The following is a 20,897-nucleotide window of genomic DNA, read 5'->3' on the forward strand; positions in this document are numbered from 1 at the left end:
ACTGAGTGGTAGAACTGCAGCTCCTCAAATGAAGAAAGTTCTTGAAAAAGGTGAAGAACTGCTCTCAGCTGTCTTGTCAGCCTCTAAACCAGATATTAGAGAATACCTGAACAAGAGAAGAATAGGATAATTATTGGCTTCTTGGACACACTTGGATAGGATTTAGGACTTGGATACGTCCTAACTGCAGTAAAATCTGCTTCATTTTTGTGGTCATGAATACATGGAAAAGGAATTCACCCCCAGGAAAACAAATTTCATTTCTACAAAAAACCAGTTAACTAATAGGCACAAAACTGCTTCAACTACCCCATATCAATCATATATCTGTTGTTGCTGTAGGATGTGGTAATTTGAAGCCTGGATTGAAAATTTTACACTAACACAATTTCTGCTGAAAAAATGATCTACTTCCTTAATTCATCCTCTCCTCAAAACTCTCTCCAGCCTTCAAACAGCTCCTAAGCTCACTAAGTTGACTGTTGGAAGCAAGCTCTTTGCTACCATCATGCAATGGGTAAAATTAGATGCAGCCTGGGAAACAAACAAAACTTGCAAGCCTGTCTCCGTTCCATCACACCTCTCTAAACAGAACTGACACTATCACCAAATCCTACAGAAGTACATCCCAGAATAATTCATCCAGTGTATCATATGTATCCCAAAAAGTATGTCTTTGGGAAAAAAAAAAAATAAAAATTAAAAAAAAATTACTGTGTCCACTCAACAAATCCACACAAACACACAAATTTGGGCAGAACCCAGTTACTCGAGGGGGTCATCCCTGACCTCTTCCTTCCCATCTTCAAGGGAGCTCTATAAAGCATCTTCATAGCATCAAAGAACAAACCAGAGTATGAAAATAATAACTGTGGTGAATATTAAAACCCAGATTCAATAAAGAGACAGCCCTCAGAGCCTGTAATAATCTGCTCCCTCTCCCCAGTTAACCCCTCCGTGTTACTCAGGTGATAAACAATCCATCTCCCTCTTTTCTGCAGCACAGAAATGTCACATCATGCCTTTCCTTGCTAAATCTTCCTCTGCTTTGTCTAAGAGCTAGATTTAGAGTAAATGCATCTCAAGTAGTTTTAAATAAAGAAAATTAACGCTTCTGTTTCAGGCCTGAAGAAAAGTTTACATGCTGAGAAGTTTGTAGTCTTTAGACCACTGGAACAGATCTGTCAAAAGACATTGCCTCCCTTGACTAACCCTGCCTTGTTTGAAAGTGGAGTGGCCTTTCTGTCCTTCTGGTAATGCTAATTTCAGCCCTCAGGTACAGCTACTACACCTCTGCTTTCAACTACTCTATTTGTTGCTTAACTTGGCAATTTACTTCATGTAACCTAAAACCACTTTGGATTACAGCTTGTGGAAAGAGTCCTTGGAAAATAAAAGTATATGGTATTGTGATTCTAATCAGCAGATCCCAAGGCCATAAACTTCAAAGAATCTTTGCAATGTGAATTTCCCCTGTTTCTGAGAGTCAGTTTTCAAGATAAAATGTGGGATCTTTCAAAGACACAGAGATGGGTATCTACAGGTACCCAGGTACAACCTGCATATTTAGGAGCAGCAGTACTTTTTCCTAATTCAGTTTTAAAATCCAAACAGATGGTCAATCAGAGCAGATGATCTGTTAGGCATGAATAATTTCACCAGTCCTGTGACTTTCCTGTTAAGCATCTCTAGATGGGCATATATATACAAACTGCAGTGACTCACAGCACAGACACAGCGAGCAATGAGTGCTCAAAAATACTTTTTGATCTTTATTATCTTAGAAAAATTCAGAGACTTTTAAATTATTTTCTATGGAATTATGCTTATTTAGTATACAGGATCCTTAAGCAGGGGGTGTAACACTGTACCAGCAAGGAAAAGAAAAGGGAAAAAGTTGGCTTTATAAATTATCTTAATCATAAAAACTGAATACCAGTACAACTGCCAGGGCTTTCTGGAAGTGAAGGAACTGTGAACTGATGGCATGAAATCTTCCAGGTAAGAGTGGTAACAGTGCAGCAGCAACTTCCTCAGCTGAGATCTCCTGAGGGTCTGTAGATGATTTCCATGGATAAAGTTACTCCTTCTCCTGACAGAAAGGACACCCTCCCTCCAGAAACTCCTTCACATAAAATACCAGAGGAATCTCCCTGCAAGTTCATTTACAGTGAAACTCCACAAACACTTACATCAACACTCCTCAGAGAGCCCTGCAGGAGAAGGAGATGCTGCGGGGGAAGGAGATGATGGGAATTCCATTGCCTTTACAAGGCAGGAATATCTATTTCTATGTATTATTACAAGAGTTGGGTCCATCTCAAGTTTAAGATATAAGCCAGTCATGCTTTAAGATTTTAAGACAAAGTCTTTGTGCCTCTATGCATCTGTTCCAGAACCATTTTCTCTGGTTTTCCCCCTTTTCTTATGTATCATGCTAGAGTAGTAAAACTACAGCAATGATGAGATGGGTAGTGATGGGGTAGTGTTGCTAATGGATATTTTTTGTGATTGGAGGACTTAACTCCTCATGTGCAAAGCCAGGAATTACAGACACCTTCATTTAAATTTAGCTTCTCTGTCTCAATTAAGAAGAAAAATTGAAAACACACAGTCAGGACTTAAAGCTGTTCTTAACTTACTATAAAACTACATCAAGAACATCTTAACAAAAATTTCCATTTTCTTTTCCTTATAACATTTTCCATTGTCTACAATAAAGCAGCATCTAAAAAAAAAAGGAAATCTGATGCAGCTTCTTAAGCAATACCCATCAACACCATGGCTGTAATTCTGCTTTCAGTGGAATCTGCCTCCTCCCAAAAGCAGTGACATCTTCTCTCCCCACTTTTCAGAACAGGTCAATATTGCCCCCAACCTGAGGATTTGCTTCAACTTGCTTTCCAGCCCTTCTGAAGTGTGATCCAAGTTCCCATGGTTATGAAGGCAATCCAGCAATCTCCCTCCATCACCAAGCACTAACCCATGTTTTTAGTCATCTCATCACTGTAGCAGGATTCAGGAAATTAAGCTGCAGTTAATGAATTTAAACGTACTCCAGCCAAAGGGGTTTGCTTCACAAAGAAATGTGAAGCATTGTCTGCTACCTGAGCCAAAAGGCATATAAATATCTTTAATCTGTTTTTATGAAATGCAAAATAACAGCAGAATACTACTCTTCAGCTGGTTTTGAAAGCTATAATTTTTACCATTTGCAGAAATTACTAAAAATCTGCACTCGATGACATTCTTATTAATGTTGATGCCTGTGTGCTGTGCATGGAATGTCCTCTGGCTTTCTGCTCAGCTTCTGCTTCCCTTCCAATTCATCTTTCCTGTCCATCCCCTGTCTTGGTTCCACAGTCTCCTCTGAGATTAGACAAAGAGCTTTCCAAAGGCAGGAAATACCTCTAAAATGCTACTGACTGCCAGGAAGCAGCTTCAGTCACAAATCCTTCTACGAGTTCAACTGAATATGGACTTTTTTTTAAACTAAGAGTGCGACAAGATTGGTATTTTCGTCATCACAGATGTGAACCATGGCACAGACACACCCAAAGAGCACACTGAGCACCTGGGCCATGTTCTACTTAGAGATGTAGCTGCTGGAAGTATCAAGACAACATAATCCACTGTTTGATGAGACAAGTCCTTACAGTCAGAAGCTGGGAAGGCCTTTTTAAGCCTTTATGCAAAGCCATGTAATTCATGCAACCTCAAATAAAATTGTAATAAGGAAACAACACAAGATAATCACGCCCAGTCATTAAAGCACTTCATCCCTGAGGATTTTTCAAAAGGTCATATAGACATTTCCCTAATGACAGCATTGAAGTTACTCTTGACAAGCTCACATTCATTAAACAGCCTCCTGTCCTAGTCACAAAGATATGATAAATCGACACGGGTCTGAACTACCTTCCCTAAATAACAGGTTACACAAGTAAAGGATTACAGAAAGATTTATTCAAATCCAAGTTTCAAATGTCTTCTCTCCATTCTGCACGTATTTATAAATGCAGGTTAAGGAGGCAAAGACAGAATTTAGTCTCAGATCAAGCAGCTGTGTCTGCCAATGTGAAATCAACTTAAATAACCAGATGGTAACCAAGTCCATATATACAGAAGTGACAAAACAACAGGAGATTAATTTCCAACCTTTTAAAAAATAATCAAAAAGTAAATAAAAATATTTTTAAATGCCTTTTTTATTTAAAATGCCTTTGTTCTAGGCAAATACACATTGTCTTCAAGTCAGAAAATAAGCTCAGCTGTGTGGTGCAACAGTTCCATTAACCTTGCAATCAAGCATTAAATTCAAGTGCCTTGCTTGGATTTCCCTGCTGCAGGGGAAAATGTACCTTTCTAAGGTCTGTGCTTTATGTTACCAGAGCCAATGAACAAAAGCCTCACAACTAAAATTCTACAATTAAAAACACAAGAAACTAAACAAGAAAGCATATTGCAAAAATTCCTCTGATAACTTTTTAATGATTAACCTCATACTCACAGGTTCACAGTCTTTCACACTTGTTCTCCCATGCATTCAATTAACATCTGCTTTGAACAAGTTAAATATAATCCTAATATGCTTTCTACATGTACCAGTAAAGCAACTCAGCACTCCTGCTCACTGCTCCCATTCACAGAATGAAGAAAACAGTTACTGCATTTTTTTATTCAACTCTTTTTTTCTTAGGCCCATTTTCACCCTGAAAAACTGCCGCTCAAACTCAAATTAATTTTTTTCTTTTGTTTAAACTGCACATCATGGTCACCCAGCAAGCAAAGAGGAGCTGTTTTTAAATCACTGCCCTACTGTCAGAAACCTCTCACCTCCTGCATAAGGTGAGTAGCTTTATATTCTAAATAGAAAAGACTAAATCAAAGCAGCACAGAGCAAAATCACCAAGGGTAATTATTCTGTGATCCAGTGCCGCAGATAAATCACCAGCCACACAGAGTATGTGGATTGTGTGCGAAGTCCGTCCCCTCCATATGGACTGAAAGGATGATTTTCAAAGCTGAAACAACTGACAAACTAAGGATTGCATTTCAGTGGGTCACAGTCCCACTCTGGGTGGAGTACATTTAAACACACAAATAACCTCTCTTGTCAAATGCACCTAATTGGTACCTGATGTGTTGTGTCTTCGGGGAAGGAGCTCAGTGAAGGAAAAGTGTTGCAAAGCACAGAAAACATTGGAAGGGGGAAGGAACCAAGGAGGAAGAATGTTAGCACTGGCTCTCCAGAAGTCTGACAGTTAGTTGAACAATAATACACTTTATCTTAGACCAATGCTGTGTTTTAAACTGATGCCTGTGTTACTGTGGCAATGTTCAGAAGCCACAGCAGGGGAAGAGGATGATACTTTAGATTAGTCTCCAGTTGCATCACAAGGTGGCAATGCCTTCACCCACAGCACCAGAAGCTGGTTGGGTTTCAAGCTGCAAATTTCAGAAAGAGATACGAGCTCCTGAAAAAACCCAGGCATATTTTACTACTGGCAAGCATATGCTGACTTGTAATTCAAACCGAGCTGGGATTCTCTGGGAGGTTTTAGTTCTTTTGTTTAGATTTACCATCCTGCTCTCTGCTAATACCACGAGGATGCCGAAGCAGATTTGGTACAGCCAGCTCAGAAAACAAGGCCAGATTCTCCACCACTTGCATTTCCTTAGGAATACAGGCATCACTATGAAGAAAGTGTCATATCAAGCTCAGTCAAGCACATTATGCCCCAGGAATGACTTATTGATAACAAAAAACATTTAATTCAGGTATTGGTTTGAACACGTACCTCAAAATTCATATTTTATACTCAGAGGCCCCTCATGGAAGAAAAAGGATATGGGTTACTTACTGCATCAACAGTAACACTCATCAGGGTTTGGAAGGGAAAGAAGCAGCTATATGCTGATGACATTAAAAGCAACAGCATTTAACCCAGTTATCTGAGCTCTAACAGAACATATCCATCTCCCTGGGTTCTTTTCTGATTGCGCTCCCATAAATTATGGATTTTCAGTCCCCTAATTCTTGATCTTTGGCCTTAGCTGTTCACACTGAATCACTGGACTTGGAAGAATCAGTGGAAATCAGGACAGAATTAGGTCTTTTGTATTTCAAACAGTATTAAAATAGAAGTTCTACATTTCCTTGTGCTACATCCTGCCCACAAAAACCCAGAGGAGATTTCAGCAAGGCAATCAGAAGACATAAAAATCAGCATTTATCCCGGCACCTCTGCGAACACCTAACACAAAAAACACTCTGGAGAAACTAACATCCCCAGGCTCAGCATCTGAATCCCTAAAGCCATTTAATCTCAGGAGATCCAAGGTGCAGTGGACACAGTGGGAATTGCATCATGGTTTGAGGCCTTACCTGTCAGCATCCCCGAGCCCCAGGGACGTGTTCCGCTGCAGCGTCTCCCGCACCGCAGCCATTCCATCGGGAAGCCGGTTCAGCCTCCGGGTGTAGAGGCCCAGACCTCCATCAGTCATGTACCTTGGGCACAGCAAAACAAAAAGTCAGGCTCAGTAAAACAATCCAAATGGGACATTTCGTTGCAGCCCCTGTTTTCCGCGTGTCTTTAACCGCGCGTTGCGCTTTCCCCCGCTTTTAAAACCAAGGATAGCACTTGGAATCAGAAGCAAGGAAAACTTTATTCTTGATTAGATCAGAGATGACTTTTGCCTCTCATCGCTCTCCATTACACTCTCTCTCATCACCAAGAGTTGAATTTCAACATAAATGCGATAAAGGAAGAATACACTTCACTTTCATTAAGGATGCCTACATGGAAGTAATTTAATACTGTGAATGCTACCATTAATGATCCCTTCCTGCTCAAAAAAAGACATGGTTTATACTACCCTGGATTTTTCTGCACGGGCTAAAACAACACAATCGAAATCTCAAATCTTCACAAACCAACTACAAAAATCACATTGAATTCACCCCTGGATTTTGTCAGTGACCCATGAACATTAAGTATCCCACGACTTACAGAAATCAAAGTTGCAGCATGACTGAAAAGTTTTTTTCAAGTCTTGTGATGTAGTTAGTGAATAATATATTTTAACATATTAACACAGAAATTAAGATGTTACTCCAGTCTTGCCTTCTTGAATAACTTCTCAACGAGCTGCCCTACACCAATGTTTCAATGATGTCTTAAAATATTTTGTGGCATTTTACGAGAGTAGCAAGTCAACAAGTCCCAGGTGTCAAGATAAAACAGGAGGATTTTTCTCTTGGTTTAGGCTTCATTTCTTTAAGTATTCTCACTACAGATATATGCAAGAGCTTTAAACTGGAAAGGCAAGTGCCATTTCACCTCTAAAAACACTGGCATGGAGTGGGCTCTGTGGTACCACCACCAGTTCAGCCCACACAGATCTCCATGAGCAGCACTGACAGCTGAGTGAACAGACCATAAGGATTTTGACACACCTGAGGCTGAAATAACTCCAACAAGCCCAGCATTATGGTCGCTGTTTCCAGCATACTGCTGGACACCTAACACACCTCAGCGAGTTCAGAGCTGACAGGGTTGTATCTTCTCAATCCTCCAGCCACTCAGCAAATTCACAGCAGCCCACAGAATAATACCCAGACACTCAGGACACCTTCCCTCTTGCTTAAAAAAGCACAGAGCTTTCTCCCTAACAGGGAGACACCCTTATCCACAGCAAGGAAGGAGAGATGCTCTGAGCTGCAGCCAGCAATGCCTCTGCTGGTCAGGTCTCACTGCAACAGTTGTACTTCACCCAAGCCAAATTTGTTTGCTACATTTATAAAAGTGGGATGGTGAAGAGTCGGGAAGCCTTGCCCAATCTGCTGGGTAGCATTTCACTTACATGTATAAATCTGCACAGAGCCATCCCAGGAGTCTCAGTGGAGTTTAACAAAGAGGTTGTTGCTCAGCCAGTCAGAGCAGACACAAGAGTATTCTCCATTCAGCAAATCTGTGGGGACTGACTCTCCAAACTCGTAAACAAAGACTGTGAAAAGCATGGGGAGCAGTTGCCCTGTAAACATGTGGAATTCGCCTTGGGTCTGGCATTCTAACTTCTGTTTGACAGTTTATAAATATTTTATCGTGGAAGAATATTTTTCTTTTTCCCTAAGCTACTAAAATAAAGGGAAATAGGAGAGAAGCAGAGCTTAGGACCACATTGTTATACAAACATGCAAACAGTATTTTGCAAAAGCATCTAATGTACATACACTAATTGGTTTAGTGTAGCTGCTTGCCTGCACATGAAACACGTTTCTGTGTGAAATACCCATTGCACATGTATTGGAAAATGCAGCCTTTTAGCTTTGCTGACAGATTTCTGGCATATGACTAGCCCTTTAATAAAAAAGATCTACTACAGCCGAAACACACGGTTTTCCCTAGTTATTACTTGGAATATGTGGAAAAATAAATATGTTACTTTCAAGAGTTAGCCATGCCGAAATCAATGGGTTTTCACCAGCATCAGCATATTTTCATGTTCTTACACAGAAGCTCAGCGAGCTCAAAGATTAGAATAATTCTGCAGTTGCACCAAACTGAAAACTAAAGAGTCAGGTTTTTATTGTTTTCAATCACTGATGAATATTACATTAAGTCAGTGGAAGCTGGATGCCTTTGGCAGCCCAGACCATGACAGTTTTTCTAACCAAGACCATGTGAAAAAGCACAGACATAAACGATGACTTTTAGCCCCCACACCACTAGGACAAGTTTCTTACATGCCAGAACAACACAAGCTAGATCTTTGTATTTGGAAACAGGCTTGTGTAATCACAGTTGGAAAGCTTTATATCTTATTTTTATTTCACGCAATATCCTCTACCCACGAATGTTTAATTCTGAAAAGAAGCCAAAACCAATGATGCCTTGGTCCTGCATGCAACAGTGAGGTGAAGGAAGAAGGAAAGGTACTACTTCTAAAGTTTGTGGAGAAAAGCACATTTACAATGAATATACTTTAAAAGAAATTTAAAAAAAAAAAAAGTTCTCTACTATCCATTTGTTAGTACAGAGGAGATTAAAAGTTACCAGTGCCACAAAACTCCAATCATTGCTTTCTTTTTCTTCCTCTCCATCCCTTCAAACTTAAAACTGTCTTGGCTCTAAGAAACTGCCTTGCCTTTATGAATACATTACTACTGCTGTAGATATTTTGCTTTATGAGAAATGAGAATATAAGGAAGGCATATTTTTCTACAGACAACCTTACAATGTTTTACTTGGGGAGGGATAAAACTAGGAAATATTATCCTGGATATAATTGTAACAGTACTCAACGTTACCTGAATTTATTGTCCCATCACACCTACACAATACAGAACACAAGAATATCTTCTACAATGACCCACTGCAGTTCAAACAATTGTATTAGGCCAGTTATCAATTAGGTGTAATTTATTTGACTTTTCTTCTTAAAAAACACAGTAAACTTGCACTAGATGCCTTGCTAACTTCATGACTCCTAAAAACTCTGCCAGCACACTCAGTGCAAAAAAACTCCAAGGCTTGGAAGTATTTTTTTATTTGTCCCAAAATATGAAAAAGTTTAAACATATGATCTGGGGAAGAGTGTCATATCCAGACTCTGACTTTTATACAGACGGGTAAACTCCACAAAAAATTCAATCTCACACATGCTTTAAGAATGGTACCAAAGGCCAGTGGGGAATGACTGCCTTTAATGAAGTTGAATATAATAATATTTAATGAATGGACGGTGACACAGTGATGACACTGGTTAAAATGAGTTTCTAATCTTTCTAGGAATCAGTGTTTAAATACTCATCGCTATAGTTTCACTCTTCATCAGCAAGGAAAAGAAAATAACCAAACTCCTGTCAATATGAAAAGACTCAGGTTAAACAAGAGAAGTATTATGCACTTCTAACATACAACTGAGACTTACAGCCCACTTTCTAGGTGACAATTTTTTTTCCCATAAGAAAGTGGCTCCCTGCCCTGCATTACAGGCATAAAGTAATTTGCTTTGGACAACCTGGACCTTTAAACTCCTCTTTTCTTTAGCCAAACACACTCTTTCTGTGCCTCTGAAATTCTGAATGCCATAACAAGCCCTTCCAAGTGCAATATTTTTAGGGTATTTCTGATGCTGAATTGATTTATTTCCCTTTCCTGAAAGGCACACTGAGGAAGCAGGAACAGGTTATGCCAGGGATCAGTAAAATCCACTGGTCTGAATCACTTGACTTCTGCCTGCACTCCCTACTTACCCATGGATACAGCCAGCCAGCAGCACACTTACTTTTACGGTCTGACAACTCTACCACTTCATATATATTCATTTCACTCCTTCGTGTCTGAATATGAATTTTCCAAGTTTGAAATCAGATAGCCAAGGGACAGGCATTCTTCTCTTAGGTATTAGGAAGAGAAGGAGCAGCACCTCTTGGTGCTTTGGTTTCCAGGTTGGTTTGGAAATAGCTGCTCAGCAACCCCAAGTCCTGGAAGCTTTAATAAACAAAAAGCTTGTAGGAATTACAGCCCTTGGATTATGCCACGTATCAACATCCGCTGTGGCGTGCAGCAGTGTTCTCCTACAGACAGTAACACTGTTGTCCTTAATATTTTCCTTTTTAATGTTTCCTTTTTCATTAGGCTTCATGTGTCTCGTCGTTACAGTCAGTTAAACGAGATCAAGAGGCTCAACAGGCTTTGAGTATCAAAGAACAACTCTAACCTTGCCAGTCGCTAAAATCCAGCAGCAGAAAATTCTCCACCGCTCTGTCTGAAATATGAGAAACGGGATCAGAGCGATCCTGTTACTGCAGCAAGGAATGTGCCCTAAATATGACATGGAAAGAAATGCTAGCCTTTATATCTCCCAAAAGTCTTTCCAGTCCCTATTCTTGCCTGGCCACTCTCCGTTAGAACATCCTCCCCACTGGCTGATAGCCTGAAGCCAGGGGAAGGCTCACAAGAATTGTTCAATGGGCCTTTGCACGTGCCAATTTTGATTTAAATGCCGAAATCCTTCCTCAGAATCTATTTCAATGAAAATCACAGAAATAAGCAGTGGAATGAGTTTCATTACCCTCTTTCATTTTGTTCAGGAGAGGAATGGCCTGTGACCAAAGGGGAGTATGAAGAGAGTGCTGCTTCTCCAGAGGTTCTCAGCAGTGCCAGCAGCAGAGGAACTGCAAGTCCACAGCGACTCTGGATTCCCACTCTTTTCCTGCAGATGATCCATACTGACACAGCGTGATTGCATCCCCCTCTACTGGCTAGCCCCAGACTGGGACCATATTTTGTCCTTTAGAAACTGTTCCTTTCACTCAAATTACAAGCAATCTGTTGTCAGTGATGCAGCAGTCCAAACACTGCTGAGGTGTTTATTACAGAAAGGAGCCCAGAGTGGGATAACTGCAATTAAATGGCTTTTTGGCAATTGTTATTCATGTCTCCAGTAAGGAAGTAAAAGTACACTTCTTGGAATAACAGTGCCATAATTTTTTCTTGTCATTCTTACAGCACCCAGATGTCTATGACTTTAAATCCAAACTCACTTTCAACCTGGTTTACTACAAAGTCTGAAGTCAAAGTTTCCTTACACCTTATCATAAAAGTCAAACTTCAATTTTGCTTGCCTGACCCCTTCACTATTTGTGTTAATTATCCATTTACCATATATAGATACTATTCTGCAATGTTGAAAAGATCAAAATGTAAAAGAAGTCAGGCCTAACAAGACAAAAGGCAGTTCAAATAAACACTCTGCTCAAAGACAGAAGAAAAATAAAACAAACTTCCTAACGGGTCTTAGTCATGTTGAATTGTTAGAGCCATATAAGGAATGCAGTTTTACCCATCTGCTCTATTAAGATGAAAACTTATCACTAAAATCATACCATTTAAGGAGCAATGCCCAGTAAAGGACTAATCCACTGTAACTCAAAATGTACAGAAAAAATACAGTGATAACCACAGCAAGAAATAGGTCAGAAAAGACACTGAATCAATGCACAGGGCACGCACGTTCTCACTCAGCCCAGGATTAGCTCAGCCCTTCCTGATTTCCAGCCAGCCACGTGTTACCTGGAGCTGCAACCATTCCTGTTGCAGGCAGCTTAGAAGGGAAGGGTTTATCTTACCTACTGTTACCACTCATTACAGCAAAATGCATAGTCCTCCTTCTCTTTCTCTGAACCCTTAGCCCAAGGGAAGGTCTGTTACGCCACATATGACCCTGACATCTGAAAAAGATGCATCACTGCCTGACTGATAAACAGCACAAACTAAGAATCCTATAAATGGCAATTACTTTCAACATCCAACAAAATCAGCCCTCAGTTTCAAGCTTGTCTTTGCCTCCTAACAGATATAACTCCTAAACTTAAGTTTACTTCAGAACTCTAATTCAATGATGGTTTTGATCCATGAAGTGCTTCTGTGAGGGTTTGATAGACTCGAGCAGAAGGGTCAAAGCCCGGTTCCCCAGTCCAGAGTGGTCTGTTCTCCCTTTTAGCATCCTTTATCCATGTTCCAAATTCAACTGCTTGCAGTGCTTGTACAGAAAAACCCCCAGGGAGCATAAAGGTTTGAATAAACAAGAAGGAATCTTAATCCCATGAGCATTTTGCACACAAACACATTAAGAGGTTGTGGAAATTGAGAGCTGTAATGGGAATGTATCAGCCCCAAATCATCAAATAATTGGGGAGGTTAATAAAACAGCAAAATGTCCCCCCCCCCAGTGACAGCCACTGCACCCAGGAGAGGTCACTGCAAGGAGAATTTTAACACAGTGGCCCTGAACACCGTAAGCAGGCTGTGCCCTTCTGTCCTTATCTAAAAGCTGAGGGAGCAGTTCACTGCCAGGCTGGCCAAGTGAGGTTTGAGAGCCACTAGGCAACATTTCTTAATGAGATACACTCCAAAAAGTGAGCTGGGCATGCCTCAAAGCCCAGCCTGGCATGGACCCACAGCCCAGGCTGCTCACTGCCCTGCCTCGAAGTTCAGGCTCTCAAGCGACTGAGCTGTCAAATCATCAAACCTGCATTTTGTTGGAATATAGTTGGAACAGCCATTCTTCTGCAAAAAAATGATTTTGACAAAGGTGTGTTTGCAGAATCAAAGCCATTTCCTGAGAAAACGTGACCAGCATTTTCTGCAGAGAAAGCTGCACACTAAGGTAATGAAAACAGGGACAGAGCATTAATTAAATTGAAAGCAAATAATTCTAAAAGGCTTTTTTTTTTTTTTTTTAACTGACAGCTCTGTTGCTGCATTCTGAAGATAGATAAAAACAAAATCAGCTCTACATCTCAGTAGAGAGAAGTGGGGTGGGGGGAAGACAAAGGTAGGAATGAGTATGTTAGTAGCTAAAGGGAGACTGAACTGGACAAAACCTTCCGAACAAACCCAAAAAACCCATGAGAATTAACATCCCCACCTGGGCTCTGAGGTGCCACTTTCTGATGAGGCTCTGAGCCTGGAGCTCTGCCAGCCACCAAAGGGAGGGGGCTGGGGGCTCACTCCCCAGCTCACACAGGTCTTGGTCCTCTTGCTTCAGCATCGGGTTATGTTTTAGCTCCCGCCATAAGGCAACTTCTTACCTTTGATCCACCCCCTGGAGACTTCCTCAGTTTAAGAGCTGTTTTCTGTCCATTTGGCAAAGATACTCCTCCCAACCCTAAGAAAGCAATCCTGGTGCCTGCCAGAGCTCTGCTTGAGCCGATTCACTCGAGGAGGCCAAACGAAACTTCCCATGACCCAGTACATTTCAGAGAAAGCGTCAGGATCACAGGGCTAAAATAGTTTTCCTTGGCTATTGGATTTATTTTGGCTGTAACAAATATTTTGGCTTCCTTCCCTATCAGTTTGCCAATGAAAACACAGATCCAAGGTTTTCAGACTGCAGGATTGTAGCAATTCTGAAAAATGACAAAGTGAAACACATACCAGCTAATAAAGAGCTATTCATGCTCTAAATACCCTCTTGTGCTGCTCTCCACATACTGTAACTCAGCTTCTGGAAATACTGAGCCTGTTTGCCCTAACACTGATCTTGGTGATTTGTTCTGCAGCAAGTCACACGGATGCTTTCTTTACAGTCAACCTCTCTGATTTCTAAGCAGTTTATTATCCCTGTCCCACAAAAACACAATGCTACCCTATTTTTTTTACTATTTGGATTTAACTGACATTGGGGAAGATAACTTATGGAACAGGCTACCAAACATTTGTTCACACTGGAGATGGCAGCCCAGTGTCATTAGGTGTCTCACTGACACTCATTTTTTTCACTCCTTTTTTTTCTCTCTCCCCATTAATGTTGGGATTATAACCAATGCTGTTATCACAATACTCCCTTCCCTGGGAATCCACACACACAATTACTCTCCACAGACTTCCAGCAATGCTCCCTCCAAGTGCCCACCAGTGCAGCAAGGAGAGGACTCCCAAATTGCCCACCTCCAAATCCTGCCCACAACCTGGAAGTGGAGCTGGATCTTTCCAACAATTGACCTATAGTACCAATTCTGCCCTTGGGACGTAGTCAGTGACTCCAACAGTGCTGTATAAACTGATAAACCAACTCATATATTTTAGCAAAACAGGTTTTAGTAGCTAAAGGTAAAAAAATGTGGACTGCTTGTCCTAAGAACTTTAAATTGAGATCTCATTAATCAATCTGTGGCTAGTTACATGAGTAAAAAGTGTAAAGTTATCTCCCTCTAAAAACCAGAGGGGAAAAAAGAGTCAGTTAAAGATGTCCTAACACTCAGGGCTAGGAGTGAGGTGGGGATATGACTCTTTCCTGCAAGATTCATCATTGTTGGCATTATTCTTGGTATATAACTCACTGGTGACAGAAGTACCAACTGGTAAAATAATTTTATTACAATTTTATAAGTCCCTTAGACTCAGAATCTAAAGATCCCACTTTTACTTTCAGACTATGGATCTGAATCCTTTTGCCATCCTTTACCTTGCTGGATGACCCAGACTGACACAGAAAGAGAAGGAAATGATACACAGAGATTAGTGAGGGCACAAATTTCTCTGGCAGTACCATTCATAAATTCAACAACTTTCTTTTTCCTCCCTTTTCCTCAGCCTGGAATCTGAACTTTATACACTAAGTAAAGATCTGCAAGGACTGGAGCTCCTCTGGGATATGAGCAGCAGAAGCCTGAACTGCCAGAGATACTTCTCAACTCCTGCTGAAGGTGTTTTATAGAAGCCATGGCGCTACTCAGAATTTATTTTCCTCACTTCCAGACAAAAAATTGCAGCCACAAGTTTGAATAAAATTCATAGTCTGGAGAAAAAGCAGTAACTTACTACAATAAACATTAGAAAACTCAGGTGTAAGTTGATTTATTTGAGGAAAACACAAGGTGCTTTAGGGATATGATGCATTATTAATGCAGCTACAGCTACTGGTGCTTTATCTGAAACAGAATTTCATGCTGGTTTTTGCATCAGTTTCTTCACTATACGCTTTCCTAACAAAGAATTAAAAATAAAGTGTCTGAGTTTTTGAAAAGTGTGAAAATATCCAAGTACTCACAATGGGCAGAATGAATGGAGATTTCCAGATGGTGCAACTGAACTGGTTAAATTAGTGGCACAGCAGCAGCAGCTGGATTCCAGCTTTCTATTCCACTAAGAGACACTAAATCTTCCAAAGAAGACAATGCCACAAGAAATGTCACAAATAACAAAATTACAAAGAAGCAAAGGATGTAAGATGGCCAGACAGGGGAAAAGGTTGATGCAGCTGAGCTAAGAGAAAATGACTCTATACATTACAGTGGGAACTGAGAACAGACATCCTGAATTGAATACTGACTTCAGAGCAAAAGAACAAATGCTTTTTCCATTCAAGGCAGAGATAAAATGTCCATGTAAAACCTTGTTAATAATAGTCTATCCTTTCATAGTTCTGCCCACTAACTTCTTTAAACTTTATTTAGTGTGTACACCTATTCTACCTAACACAGAGACGCCAACTCATTTCCTTCCAGTGAACTGTCCCCTTACAGTTCAGACAGCAAAAGAGTTCAGTGAAGTACAAAAAGCGCCTCACTCTCTCCATCTCGTGGGCACAAATGAGTGTAGCAGCACGTGCTTGACTTAACTACAGCGAACCTCGACTCAGAAAAGCTTTTTATCACGTGCAAGGATATGTTTATGTGCAGGACTATTTTCTTAACATGCGCTTAAAACTTGAATCGTGCGTTTAAATCGCACTGACTACATTAACTGTGACACCAAGCTGTCCCTCCAAACGCTTATTAAAACTACTCAAATGCGTTCGGTGTCCGTTCAAATTCTCCCTCCCGATAATCTCGGAAACGAAACGCAGCACCGCTAAAAACAAAACCACCAGAAGGACCCCACGAAGCCTTCAGCTTACCCGCTGGTGATGTCGTCAGCTCTGATGTTCTTGCCCAGCACGTCCCCGTCGCTCATGTAGCCGGTGGCGTCCATGGCGATGCCCTCCAGGTCCATCTCGTCGCCGCCCTTGTCCGAGATGTCCACGTGGCAGACGCCGCTGCCGCGCGACGCCAGCTGCCGGCGCAGGGGGGCCGAGTACACGTAGCGCCCGGGCTCGGCGCTGGTGAAGCGGCTGGCGTTGCCCCGGGGCGGGTACCCGTTCCCCATGGACGGGGCGTCGCCCGCCTGCAGGCGAGGGCTGGACTGCCCCAGCCTCCACGACAGCGGGGTCGGGCGCCCCGTCAGGCTGAGGATGCTGCGGCCGCTGATCTCGGTGGTGACGTTGGTGTCGAACGTGGTCTCCAGTGTGCTTGGGGAGAAAAACAAACAAAAAGGAAAAAAAAAAAAAAAAGAGATGTGCAGGATTTAAATGTTGTTGCTGAGCTTTCAGGTGACTGCAAGACCTACGCCCTGAACGCTCACCGAGTTGCAGGTTGCAAGGAACAGCACTAGCAGAATTCACCTGCTGCAACGCTCTTTGAGTGTGAGTGAGGTCCACTCCTCTGTGACACTCAGACCTCAGGTGCTCAACGAAGCAGGAACTTTTTAATAGATTATCCACAGCATCAAAGCGTAACTTTTTCATCTTCAGTCATATATAACTCCATTATACCATGGGTTTGCCACTCTAGGCAAGGGAGTGGGACAATAAGATGGCTAAAGGAAAACTAGCTGAAGTACTACTTTTCTGATACATTTTCTTTTTTTTTTGTCTGCATTTATTAAAGTCCTAATATTCTGGAGATGTGTCCAGCACCGAGATGGAAGCTATTTCTACACTAAGGAGAGGCTTAAATGAAAAAAGTAAAAAGAAAGGCAAAAAAAATGTCTCTTTCAAAGTGTATTTTATATATCAACAAACCAATAAATGAACTAGGAATAGTTTTGAAGACGCTCAAACCCAAGCATGGGAGTAAACCCAGGAAAAATATTTAATTACTTACATATATGCATGATGTGGGTATATTTTTAAGAATATTGGTATTATTTCTACATGGAACCCTAAAAATGGGACTGCTCCACCATGACATCTCAGGTGACCTGTATATATTGCAAGACTACACCCTGAATACTCACAGCTTCCTTGCAGCTAATCCACAGCTGCAACTTCTCTTACCCACATGAACTCCTCTTTTCCTTTCCTGCTCAACTGTGTCCCTTTTTTTTTATTTACTGTGGATACTTGTTAAAATAAACAGCACTGTACCATTCACAATATAACGTCGTACATATGCTGCAGAAACCCACGTATCCTCTGGTTACACTAATGAAATCATAATGAGTTGATGCATTAATTGAAATTTGAAAAGAAAAACAGCACTGGGAGTTTATCTTTGCAAGCTCTGGTTTAGTTTTAGATATAAAGCCAAAACACTAAGTGTGCCCCCAATGAACTTATTTAGGTCTGGAGTCCATAAGGCCCAGAACTCATTAGGGGCCAAACAGCTTATTCTCCCAAACCTCCTGTTCAACACTGAAAAGATCTAAGTCACGGAATGTTTAAATGCAATAGCAGTCTTTGTTTATTTACAGCACGTTTTAAATATTGCTGAAGATTCCCAAATGCTGCTTCACAAAATAAAAGCAGTTAAATACATGGATGACTAACGAAATTACAAAAATTTGTTTGACCAAAGATTGGTCAGGAATTCAGGGTATCCACTTGATAAAGTGGGTCAAGCACAGTTCACCTGCTTATTTAAACAAAATATTACACAGGGGAGGTGGGGGGTGCAATGCACTTCAGTTATTCAACAGTAAGATGAAGAGACTTATAATTTTACTTATATTCAAACATCACCTCACACATTTAACAAGAACTGATTATTCTCCATCTCTTACTCTGTACACAGTGCACCCCATCAATTACTCATCAGACATCTCAGCAACCAGTGGACAACATTCGGAATCTGTGCACTACAGACAATAATTACAAGATCAGCATCTTCCACTGTCAGTGTTGATCATTTTTCAAGGATGCAACCCAGCCAGGTCTAAGAGATGTCAAGAGAGAGCCCAGTGACTTCTGTTTCCTCATGGACAGTTGTCCCATTACCTGTGAGTGACCTGGGTTCCCCTCAAGCTGGACATGGTTTCCTCCAGGTTCTGCCGAAGGTCAGCGATGTTCTTCACAGTTCGTAACCGCCGCGTCTCTGGGTCCTCTCCTGCAGGGCAAGACAAGCCACGAGAAAGGCTAAGGCAGGAAACAGGACAGAACCCAGCTGTTACCTGTGCCTGAATCTGGCTCAGACACATTTTTTCACTGACTTATAAACACTTTAAATGGATTAGGATTGAAGTTCCATTCCCTTCTGCATTTTCACATCCTGAGACGAGCTCTGCGTGGTCAACTTCATTGCACAGGCTGCCTTTGAGATGTTGCTGTATTGTCATTTCCCTATGTGACCCAGTTTAAATTCTGGTTAACTTTCAACCTCATTAGAATACACACTCCATCAATACCACCCTTTCCATCTCGCATACTGACACAATTAACATCAGCCTGACACTGCCAATTTCTCCAGTGCTGTATTTCCATTAGATCCTTCTTTTTCCTATTTCAAATAGAGCTCATTCTACAGTAACAGCTTTCCAGTAAACTAAACTGTGCTGACTGGGTGCTCCATGCTGAGTGATGTTTCAGGTGAGACAGCAAAAGTTCTTGCTTGTCAACAGCACAGCACAGTTGCTGTTACCCAAATGTGCTACATAATACAGAGCTGGGAGATGACTTAGTTCTCATGGCATTCAGAAAACCCTGCTTTTTAAATACTCTGTTCTAAAACACATTTATGTCCTGCTCATTAAAAGTACAGTTTTTGTAAATAAACAAAGTCCTCCTACTGCCTTAGCATAATATCTTTTTACAAAATGAATCATTTAATTAGTGCCTCAGCATAATTTATTTACGTGCCTTCAGCTGTCAATTCAGAAATGCTTTGGTTGCTACCTCAGCTGAGCTTTATAGAGTTAAACCTTCTAAGAGGCTGCAGAGAAGTGAATTTCTAGTAGTGCCAGCATGTTCTTTGTAAGCTGAAAGCTGGAACAGAAAACCTCCAAAAAGCCATCACAAAGCTTCTGTTGGGCACAGAAGGAAGTGATTTCATTCTAAAGGGTTTACAACTCATGACTAAAGAAAATACTACAGTAAATGTAAAGCTTTTTGCATTTTGTATCCGCCTTGTCTGTACAAGTGAAGCATTCTTAAGCTGCCAGAATCCTGGTCATCCATACCATTGCTAGTTTAGATGGATATCTATATATTAACAGACATCAGAAGTGTTAAGAACCAGCTAAATAAGCTGTTGTTGGAATTTTCTACATTCTTTGTTTTATATTTCATGTTTCTAAAAGATGCCAGGTTGGTGGCACAGAAAAACACAGTCACACACACTGCTGCCCACAAAGCAGCAGTGGCACAAATTACAGACCAAAGTGCTTAGTGTCCATGTTAGCAAGTTTTTTCCCTCAGTCTCTGCTCCCTGGGAAATCATCTCCCTGAGTTACAATTCACTTAAGCCAAAGGGTCAAACAATTATGGTCTGTTTCTGGACTGGAAACATCCACCTAACAAAACAAGACTGATTCCTTTAGCCAAAGGGTCTCTGGGACAGAAAACATTTTCTATACTCATGGATCTACAAATTTTTGCAGTAAAGAACATAAAATATTCATAGGCCTTTAGCTTAACAAAGGTCACAGTGCTCTTTTACAGATCATTTCTCTCATACATACGAAGGTAAATGGTAGGTAACTTCTTAGGAGAACACACAGGAGACAAACTAAACCAATTTCCACTGAGATCGCTCTTAAGCCTAAATTCATGCCAAATTTTCACTTCAATTGCATTCCGTTGCTTAAATTATAGGTATACTTAAAAGGCAGATATTGGATAGTGCCACTAGAACTTAATTATGGAACCACTTAGCTCCTCATGAGCCTTAAACAATTCCACTTCCATTTTTCCTACCTTCTTTTGCTTTATATGTGCTTTTAAATTAAAAGCTGTGCAGGGAGAAAATAAATCCGTCCCTCACTTCTTCTAATTCAATTGGGTTCAGGGACTGTTTTGTCTTGTTTGCTCTGTTTCCCCCCAAGACCCCTTTCAGGATGCTGCTGTTGGGGTCTGGCTGTGCACAGCTGGGGTTTGCATCTCCTGTTGGAGGTTGTCAGCTGTCTTCCGCTTTTGGATCCCAAAACTTACACATCATACGTAAGTAATAGTTTGTGTTTACATAACATCTGTCATTAAAGACTGATATAGACACTTTTGTGGTCTATAAACACTTCTCAGTTTACAGGTTGAAATACATCCCAGCTAGGTAATATGATGTTTAAGAGGTAATACTGAAAAAACTTTTAAGTTTCTTACTTTGAACACTTATATTTAAATATGAGTCCAAA

The 20,897-nt window shown here is 40.9% G+C and overlaps 1 protein-coding gene across 4 annotated transcripts in view; it reads right to left on the minus strand.

Annotated features, from left to right (window-relative positions):
- The window catches only part of NAV2 (neuron navigator 2), a 362,557-nt gene that overhangs the window by 76,114 nt on the left and 265,546 nt on the right, over positions 1-20,897 (minus strand). For all 4 annotated transcript variants that reach the window (XM_050335112.1, XM_050335111.1, XM_050335110.1 and 1 more), the window contains 3 exons: positions 18,550-18,658; positions 16,414-16,803; positions 6,389-6,511 (listed from right to left, as the gene is read on the minus strand). In XM_050335112.1, coding sequence (XP_050191069.1) covers positions 6,389-6,511; positions 16,414-16,803; positions 18,550-18,658 — 622 coding nt within the window. The remainder of the gene's footprint in view (positions 1-6,388; positions 6,512-16,413; positions 16,804-18,549; positions 18,659-20,897) is intronic.

This window comes from Myiozetetes cayanensis, unplaced genomic scaffold (assembly GCF_022539395.1).
Source record: "Myiozetetes cayanensis isolate MyiCay16 unplaced genomic scaffold, myiCay2020 scf6-25, whole genome shotgun sequence".
Taxonomy (NCBI): Eukaryota; Metazoa; Chordata; class Aves; order Passeriformes; family Tyrannidae; genus Myiozetetes; species Myiozetetes cayanensis.